The sequence below is a fragment of the Aricia agestis genome, chromosome 9 (assembly GCF_905147365.1).
Source record: "Aricia agestis chromosome 9, ilAriAges1.1, whole genome shotgun sequence".
Taxonomy (NCBI): Eukaryota; Metazoa; Arthropoda; class Insecta; order Lepidoptera; family Lycaenidae; genus Aricia; species Aricia agestis.
Window position 1 is genome coordinate 6,502,470 of NC_056414.1, and position 10,234 is coordinate 6,512,703.

General features: G+C 35.6%; 1 protein-coding gene across 1 annotated transcript; it reads right to left on the reverse strand.

Moving 5' to 3' along the window:
• Positions 1–1,388: 1,388 nt before the first annotated feature.
• LOC121730681 (odorant receptor 42a-like) lies at positions 1,389–5,788 on the reverse strand. Its single transcript, XM_042119823.1, has 5 exons — positions 5,049–5,788; positions 4,216–4,315; positions 2,701–2,802; positions 1,971–2,126; positions 1,389–1,460 (listed from the first exon to the last, which is right to left on the reverse strand). The coding sequence occupies exons 1-5, from the start codon at positions 5,786–5,788 to the stop codon at positions 1,389–1,391; spliced, it is 1,170 nt and encodes a 389-aa protein (XP_041975757.1).
• Between the last annotated feature and the right edge of the window lie 4,446 nt (positions 5,789–10,234).

Consider the following 10,234-nt stretch of genomic DNA (forward strand, 5'->3'; position numbering starts at 1 on the left):
AAGGAAAGCCGACGGGAATCGGGTTATATGGACTCTTCGCCACTGTAAGCTATTTCATTATGCATAGCTTTTGTTGTTTATTCTTTCAAGAAAAATAACGAAAATAAACCTTTATTCGTCTAACGTCGTTTCAGTTCGGCAGACTTCGGCTCGGTGTACGTGAATTATAATTACATAAGTTAATAAAAATCGGCCAAGTGCGTGTCGAACTCGCGCACGAAGGGTTCCGTACCGCTATAGAGCAAAACTAGGGAAAAAATGTGTTTTTTGTATAGGAAAATATCCTATCTGTTGGCGACACGACGAACCCGGCGGGGCCGTGGTCGCCAGGTGGTGGAGCGGTGGACTGTATGTTGAGGGTGAAGGATGCCGGATGAGGGTTCTTCCTGGAGAAGGAGGTGCAGGTGGAGGAGACGAGAAGGAAACACAGGAGGAAACTTGGAGTTGCTTGGTGCGGAGTGTTGGGGTTGGTGGACAGAGCTTAGGCAGGCATCTGCTTGACTTGTAAATTGTGAATGTTTTTGCACCGAGAAAGTGCGTATTTATATATGAAATTTGTACCGTTAGAGCCCATGGGGTCTATCGGATGTTGCCGAACGAATGCAGTCCGTTTATTGAAATATAAAATTTTACACACATGACATCAAATGAGATTCTTATAAGCTAATACAATATAGTAAACAAACATTCTTATAAGATAAATTAACAATAAAATGTGTAAATAAAGTTATACAAAAAAGAGACAACAATAACGTTCGAGTGCAACTATGCAGGAAAGAGACAGCAATAACAATTGTGTGAAACACACTACGTTTCTGTGCGAAAGGGACAGCAATAACATAAAAATGAGACACAAGATAATACATTTTCCAATAAGAATTAATACGAAAACTTAAATCTATGTGTAAACGAAAAGGAGGGAATAAAACTAAGCTATTATTTACACTATCCTAACCCTTCAATTTTTATTTTATTTAAATATTATTATAAATAATTAAGTACACATATATTTAAGGCCTTTGTGAAAATTTCAAGTGCCTACCTGTTGCCATTATTGATATCGAGCAAAAAAGGAAAAAAAATCACGCTTGTTGTATGGCAGCACCCTTAAATATTAATATTATTTTATTTAAATTAGTATTTATTGTTATATCGGCAACAGATGTATATCTGTTGCCGCTAACATTACACAATCTGTGCAAAATTTCAGAAGTCTAGCTATAGCGGTTCTTGAGATACAGCCTGGCGACAGACAGACAGACGGACGGATGGACAGACGGAACAACGAAGTCTTAGTAACAGGCCGTTTTTACCCTTTGTGTACGGAACCCTAAAATATGCTATGCAATACCGCGGCAATACCCGAGTGCTACAAGTTTTTGTTTTCTTTAATTAGGTTTCACTTCCCGATCTTGTACGGTACGGATGAGAGTGAAGAACGAATACGCTGTTTTGATTATCTGAAACAAACAACACCATCTTAATAAAATTTCATAGAAATACATAAGATTAGAATATTATATACAGTTAGACAAGACTTTATTTGATCGTGGCGAGAAAAGGAACGAAACGATTCTATCATACAAAAACGTCATTTTTGACATGTGTTTGACAGTTCTCCTTTACCAGCAGCGCTCCCGTCAATGTCACCCACGTTCAAATAAAGTCTTGTCGAACTGTACTGTACTACCGTAGTCTACACTACAGTAGTCCTAAAAAGCAAATAAATTTTTATGCTCTATTTGTACTACAACAATAATAATTCAAAAGATATTAAAAAAGAACAGCAATCTTCCGTCACAAATATGGATCATAGATTTTTTTAATGTCCGGTATTGCAAAGCCATAATAAATGTATTCGCTCTTCATCAGGCAATCTGGTTACTCATTTGCCCCCTACTAAAAGCGCTTACAGACGAACGGTCGACACGTGCCGTTCGTCTGTAAGAAGCTTTAATATAAAATCTTACCGAAACAAAAGTGTTTAGCGACACCGGGAACAGCCTCCATCCAGTGAAAGTGATCTGGACCATGGACTGCTGGAGGAACAACTTCAAGGTGCTCTTGTAGCCCTCCGACCGGGGTATCCACTCGCTACTGTATGCTGCGAACGCCAGTTTCTCGCTCTAAAAGAATTAAATTCCAAATTCAAAATATTTAGTGCTTAACTATGGCCATGTTTGGCGATAGATAGCGGTCGGATGCGCTTGCTTGCGTTGGATGCGCTCTCTAGAGTTGGATGCGTTGCTTTCGTTGGATGCGCTTGCTTTCGTTATGCGCTTGCTTGCGTTGAATGCGCTTCCTTGTGTTGGGTGCGCTTGCTTGCGTTGGATGCGCTTGCTTGCGTTGAACGCGCTTACTTGCGTTGGATGTACTTGCTTGCGTTGGATGCGCTTGCTTGCGTTGGATGCGCTCGCTAGCGCTTATTTTAACTGACTTATGTCACGGCTGTTTACTGACTTCAATAGAGCTGACACAATCCAGCATTTTGATAAGCAGTAAACTGACAAGCCATCGCGATTACGAGTATGGTTAGAAACAAGTCAGGGCGCATTTCTCACTAAACAGCCAAAAATTCCAGATTAAAGTGTGACACTAAATAAAATCCGCTTTCACTATTCTAGGCCTAAGCAACAGCTCTCAAAACCTAACATTGTGATAGCACGAACTCTACATTTCTAAAAATATGTACAACCTTACCTCATAAGCTAAATAAGTGCCAAGCCATGCGGGCAAGAAGATCTCCAAAACAATCACCACCAAGTAGGTGATCATAAACATGAAATTTTCCACGGTAGATGGCTGAAAAAATAATATTATAAGTAAGTATATACGGGAGCCCTAGAACATTTTTTTTTTAATTAAGTACTATCAAGCTAATATTTTGTGAGTAGCTCATTTTAATAAGACGAACAACATTTTTATCTGCGAAAAATCTTGAAAGTGGTAGCTAACAGAAATAGAAAGGATTTCATACTTTGACTCGATGGTCCTAAAATATGGATTGTTCTATTTGTAGGACAATGTTACTCTTAAATTATATAACTATTAACCTATCAATATACAAAAAATCAGCTCGTTATGGTTCCGTTTTAGGGTTCAGTAGTCAACCAAGTTTTGTTGATTACAGAACCCTATAACGGAACCCTAACGAGCTGATTTTTTGTGTATTGATAGATAAATAGTCATATAATTTAAGAGTAATATTGCCCTACAAATAAAACAGTCAAAGTAGACATAATATTATGGTGTCTATACCGTTATCAGTATTTATTCAAATTGAAATTCAAATATCTTTATTTCAGACTACAGTGTTTTATTGGTTAGTATTACATAAATTAAAAATTATTAGGGTTAGTTAAAAAGAACAAAACATAACTTAAAGTAAATAATTAAAACTAAACTAAATCATGCACCCCAATTAAAACTATGAGCGGATGTAGCCTGGAGGTCCGCTCTCGAATTCGTTCATTATCTGCACATAGTTCCTCAATATAGGTTTTTTTTTATGAAATAAGGGGGCAAACGAGCAAACGGGTCACCTGATGGAAAGCAACTTCCGTCGCCCATGGACACTCGCAGCATCAGAAGAGCTGCAAGTGCGTTGCCGGCCTTTTAAGAGGGAATAGGGTAATAGAGGAGGGTAGGGAAGGGAAGGGAAGGGAAGGGAATAGTTGAGGGTAGGGAAGGGCATAGGGTAGGGGTTAGGGGATTGGGCCTCCGGTAAACTCACTCACTCGGCGAAACACAGCGCAAGCGCTGTTTCACGCCGGTTTTCTGTGAGAACGTGGTATTTATCCGGTCGAGCCGGCCCATTCGTGCCGAAGCATGGCTCTCCCACGTATAAATGCACGGTGCATGCGGATCATCTGCCACAATCTTCAGGATGCTGTTGTCACTTCCCCTTACGTGATTTATTAGAGATGTAGCTTTCTTGCGCATCAGTGCCCGGAAGCCATTCGTTCTTGCTTATGCAAACAGCCATTTATGAAAGTGAAGGTACTTTGACACAAGATTAACAATAATCTACACTGGCTCAAGTGGTACTTAATTAAAACTTTCATTTTATAAATAGTCTTTTTTTTTGCCAAACTCTTGCGAAAGTGCTGGACAGGTTTTACCAAAGATAGACATAGATTACCAAAGGTAATTTTTATAACAAAACAACGTTACACTAGATTACTAGAAGTTGCATAATAACAATTTTTATCTTACCAAGGTCAATCCAGTGAGAACAACGCAAATAATCATAGACGCCATGCTGAATTGCACAAACAGAGTTATACTTATGATATCTTGGAGTGTGGAACAGTATCTGGAAATTCCAATACCCATAGAGAAATATAATAAGTACACGTGACAATACCTTTCAAAACATAAACGTCTTAATAGCGGCTATGCAAAGGTCGCTACGTCTAAAATACTATTTTACAGTAGAGAGCTAGTAGGCTAGAGGTCAGTGCAACATACGAATACATAATTATTATATTAATAATACAAGAAGACGTGAGTGGAAGAATCGAACAAGTAACATTTCGTAACATACGGACAATAACTCATTTTTTCCCTAATTATTTTAATAAAACTTGTAAGTTATCTACTACATAACCTAGCTAATATATCTGGCTACACATGTAATCCATATTTTTTATATTTCAAATAATTTTTCCGACGCTAAAGCCTCCATTTAAGCAAAAAAACGGGAATTTTGTTACTTACCTTATTCTTCCAATCACGTCTTGATTATTATAATGACTAACTGTTCATTGTATCGTTATTTATATACTTAATATAATCTTAAAATTTTGATTTAATGGTTAATGGGCAAACGGTTGGTTGGAACAAAAATTTCCATTGGACAAAAAGACTAATTTTCCAAAAAAAACTGGTGACGACTTTTATGACCGACAACGACTACAAAAGTCGTTGTCGGTTTAATTCAAGTAAAAATATGTTAAAGTTTCTAAAAAAAAATATCCACAGCCGAATATATAACCTCCTCGTTTTTTGGAAGTCGGTTAAAAAGGGTACCAAAATAAAAATCTTACTGTTTTAGAACTTGGTAATGCTTCAAATATCTACGGAATTTAGTCAGAACTTCCTTCTCATCATTTATTTCGCTCTTCAGGTTGAGAAGTTTACGATTAAGTATTTTAACTTGAACTATAGCCATCAGTATGAAACCAGCCATCAAAGTATCAATATTCAAATTATACTGCATGTGACCGTATATACCAGCAGACTGGTAAAAGTACCAAAACGCAAAATATTTATATACCACTTCGTTGCTCAAAAAATAATACTTGCACACAGGTAGCTGCATAGTCTTATTCGGGAAAAAAGCAAGGAATAGAAAGGGACAGAAAACTAAAAAAGAGTAGCAGAAATTCGACCAAATTTGCAAAGCTTTCCATAGGATTTTGTATTTCGATATGTGTTCGGTCATAATTCTTCTAGATTCCTCATCTTTGTCATTGAATATTTCTCCGTCTAGTATATTCAACGCTTCTAGAATCTTTTTTCGCATTAATATTATCATGCAAGCTTTAGCGATAACTGCAATTTCAGTGAAATAGAATATAACTTCCCTGATCCATAGATCAACTGTCAGGGGTGTGGCCAATAGATTTAAAGTGAGAAAGATGTTATATATAATTAAATTAATAATAAGGAATATAACGGAATATAATTTGAACCATCTTGTAGATTCTTTACCGGGCCATAGAGCGAAAACTTTTAGTATTTTGAAATTTACGTTGAAGCAGTCTGACAATTTTTCAGTAGACATCGTGTTGTGATGGCTTATACCCAAATAATGAATAACTGGAGCGAAATGTGACACTAAAGGGTAGTTTAGGGTTCCGTTAGATGTTTATTTCTTTACGTTGACTAGTTGACGTTAGATAAAAAAATAATATCGACACTTTTTCATACATATTTTAATATTGTAAATGCGAAAGTGTGTCTGCCTGTCTGTCTGTTACCTCTTCACGCCCAAGCTGCTGAACCGATTTACTGAAATTTGGTATAGAGATACTTTGAGTGACGCGAATTTCGGCGCAATGACGCTGCGGGCAACATCTAGTTATATTTTGACGACCTCCGTGGCTCAGTTGGTGGGCTGTTGGTAGTTCAAGCCGGGAGTCGCGGGTTCGAATTCCGCCGACAGAACAAAAAGTTTTCAAAGTTCTTGGGTCATGGATGTGTATTAAATATGTTTATCGTATAATAAAAATCTTAAATGTATGTATAGTATAAAATTATTAACTATATTTCCGTCGTCTGGTACCCGTAACACAAGTCTTTCAGGTACTTAGCACGGGGCGTGACTGACGTGGTGTAAAGCGTCCATAGATATTATTATATACTAGAGATCGCCCATGGTCGAAATTCGACCTTAGTTTCAACGACATTAGGACTAAAAATATTGACTTCATCATATTTTTTTCAACTCTCAGACTGGCCGTGTAAGCATTGTCTAATAGTATCTAACATTCAATAAAAAAAAACTATAATCCATTTTCAATTTGTCACCTTGTTATCAATTATAGACTTCACCCATAAATAAAAGAGTATAATTCGTATGTATAGGCTTGTCACTCAAAAATCTGTCATTTTTCCTAGTGTGTGTGTTGTGTGTGTGTAATGTTTTATTTGTTAAAAAAATGTATGATAAAAGCATAATTTCAAAATAATATTAGCTCGATGCACTCCTTCACCATATAAACTACAACTGTGCAAAATTTCATTCACTTACGTTTCCCCATTTTTCGTCAAAAGGGATACAAAGTTTTTGGCTCACGTATTAATATATTATAGATACCCACATACTCTTAATTAACCCATATCATAGCTACCCAAATTTTCAACTAGAAATACTGCAATTTGCGCCTATGAAATTTCAACTTAGTAACTTCACTAGCCTTAATTTTCCGGCGAGCGCCACAATGGAATGGCCCGCAGTCATCATTACACTACTTGCAATCCCGGAGAATGCATAAAACTCCACCATTATTAACTTTTGTTTAAATAAAGTTTTTCATGTGTATTGTTTCGTATGCGGCGAAACTGGAAAATGTGATACGAAAAATTTTGGCGTTAAATGAGGTGATAGTGACGAATATTAAGAAAATGATCCGTCAACATCCCAAAAAATGGATTTAAATAATATTGTTTGGATGGCAGCAAGTTCGTATTTCGTCATGAGTGGAATGATTAAACTGTTTCGTCAATATCTTTCACAAGTAACGTCCGGTAAAAATATCTAAGTGTCTTCATACCTGACATTTATGCATATTACTACAAGAATATTCTTCTGCTTAATATGCTTAAAGCCCACAGGAATAAAAATAAGAATAAGAAAATTTTTATTTTGTCACCACACAACACATGTAAATCAAACAAAAACACAGCTGAAGTGCTTATTTCTACAATACCTACAATTCATACATTGTGTGATGTCAATATTGGCCCAGGCTCAGCTATACGCAGCAAGCTAGCTCGCTGCACTGGTATTCTGCCAGGGCCAATGAGTGACTTCACCACAAAATAAGGCTTAAAATCTATACTGTACCTATTAACAAATAAACAAAAAAAAACAAAAATAAGAAAAACAATACTCTGTAGCTAATACTGTTGACAACATTCTAAGATTTCAGAGTCTTACTAGCTGTCCCGGCACGTTGTTTCGCCATATAAAGTATTTTGCCCATATTATTTTGTTGAAGTGACTAAATAAGTATGGCACCATGGCAGCGTCCATCGCTATCCCGTCGGACAAACAATGGCCGCCGTCAGTCTCGAGTTGTAATAATTTACTATTATTTATTCAACAAATGCACTTATCAATATAAAAAATAGCCAGTAGCCGATTATCAGACCTACTGAATATGCATATAAAATTTGGTAAAAATCAGTAAAGCCGTTTCGGAGGACTACGGTAACTAACATTGTGACACGAGAATTTTATATAAGTAATATAAGAGATCAGATTCTAATCATGACTTCTAAATATTTCGCATTGTCATAATATTATTATCCTATTTGTTAAGGAACCAGTTGTATCATAAAAGGTATTTGAAAAACCTAGTCATTATAATATGACGAAAGTGTTTATTATTTTAACAAGCAAATTATTGTGAAATTGCTTAATTGAATGGTGTTATTTTATAATTACACACCAAGGAATATTGCAGTTGAAATAGAAATAACGGAGTATGAAAAAAGATAATTGGTGTTTTAACACTTTTTGTGACTAGAAAAAATGCCAAGTGTGTCTCGGGACATTTTTTTGTTTATACTTAACTAGAAGTTGCCTTAAATAACCTACCTACCTATAATATTATATATTTAAGCATTTTTTACCCGTCCACCTCAGTTATCAGTATGTATGTACAACAAGAGCTAAATTTTCTAGGTTCGTAAAGAAATAGATAATGACAAATTTTATCATCATCATTATTGTTCACACAAAAATTGTAATAATTATGTGTCCATTGATAGAGTTCTATGTGAAAGAAGCAGCGCTCAAAAAGATACTTTTTTAAAGATTGTGCAGGAAAATATCAAAAGATACCTACTCTTTCTGTGCGGCTACTTTCACAATGAGTTATCGCTTAGTTTTATTATACCATAAAAACAACAACCATATAAAACCGTATAATTTTTACAACCATAAGTAACTATATAATGTATATTGCAGGGGTTCCCAAAGTGTGCGCCGCTGCGTGGCGCCCTGGTGCGCCGTGCAAAGGCAAGAGGGGCGCCGTGAGTCGATCCTCCATTATTATCCGAAACCACAAATATTATAAAAATAAATTATAATATTTATTATGTAAAGCAGGTAGATAATTACATATTTGCTATTTATCTGCTTAACCTGACTATAATCATAATATTAATACGCGAACGAAAAACTTTGTAACCCTTTTTACGAAAAATGGGGAAACGTAGGTGCATGAAATTTTGCACAGTTATAGTTTATATGGTGAATGAGTGCATCGAACTAATATTATTTTGAAATTATGCTTTTATCATACATTTTTTTAACAAATAAAACATTACACACACTACAACACACACACATGAGAAATGAAAGATTTTTGAATGACAAGCCTATACATACGAATTATACTCTTTTATTTATGGTTAAGTCTGTTGACAACAAGTTGACAAATTGACAATGGATTATAGTTTTTTTTATTGAATCTAAGATACTACTAGACAATGCTTACACGGCCAGTCTGAGATCAGCTAAGTCCCAGAGACAAGGGTTGAAAAATGATAAAGTCAATATTTTTAACAAAATATATTAGGTAGTAGTCCTAATGTCATTGAAACTAAGGTCGAATTTCGACCATTGGGCGATCTCTAGTAACAATAATCATTAAAGGTGTTTATTAATGTATCTTTTCTAATAACTAGGTAGAGTAGGGCGCCGTGCCAAAATATTACGATGTCTAACTGCGCCGCAGGCTGAAAAAGATTGGGAAGACATGGTATATTCTATAATTATTTCTTTCGCGCGCCTTGTAATAAAATCTTTTTTAATTAAGTTTAAGTAAGGCTTGTGTTTTTTTTGCGGCTACCGCTGTTGTACAAATTGCCAGCATTCAGTCACTTGTCTTCCCCAACGCTTGTGTTCGCAAATGCTCGGCTTTAAGATGATTAATTTGTTAATTTCCATGAGTTTACTCGAATTAGGTCGACACTCAACGGAAAAAAGGTTTTAAAAAACATTTCAATTAAGTACCGAATTATAAATTATAGCTGTGTACCTGCTAAATTATAATTATTATTGTGTTCATTTTGTTCTAAAGTCAGAAAAGCTGTACAGAAGTGCTTTGAAAGGGTTGAGTTTTATCAACAAAGCGTTCTAGAAAATACTTTAATACAGATTTTGCCCTCTTAAGAGACTGACCCAAAAAATTAAAACATCGTCCTTCTCTCTTCACACTCACACCCGTCTTTTATATGCCAGGCGAAAAAGGACGACGTGGAATCATCGCCAAATTAGTTTTACTTGAATAAAAGACGAACTCTAATGATTATGAAAAAAGTATTTTGAGCAAATTTAGGTTTTATCAATGCTTTTTTAAATATTAAAAAATATTAAATAAAAGACAGCAAACTTCGAAGATCCGGGAAAAATCTGCGATCAAGGAATAGAATGAACTCCTCGAAACAACGACACAAAAGTGATTACCAGCAAAGGTTGACATCCTTATAACTTAAA

Excerpts from the sequence above, each read along its gene's own strand:
- LOC121730681 (XM_042119823.1), bottom strand. The coding sequence starts at position 5,788 with ATGTCTACTGAAAAATTGTCAGACTGCTTCAACGTAAATTTCAAAATA. Across the intron at positions 2,803-4,215 it reads TTCTCACTGGATTGACCTTG|CCATCTACCGTGGAAAATTT; the intron begins GTAAGATAAAAA and ends TTATTTTTTCAG. Across the intron at positions 2,127-2,700 it reads GCACTTATTTAGCTTATGAG|AGCGAGAAACTGGCGTTCGC; the intron begins GTAAGGTTGTAC and ends TAATTCTTTTAG.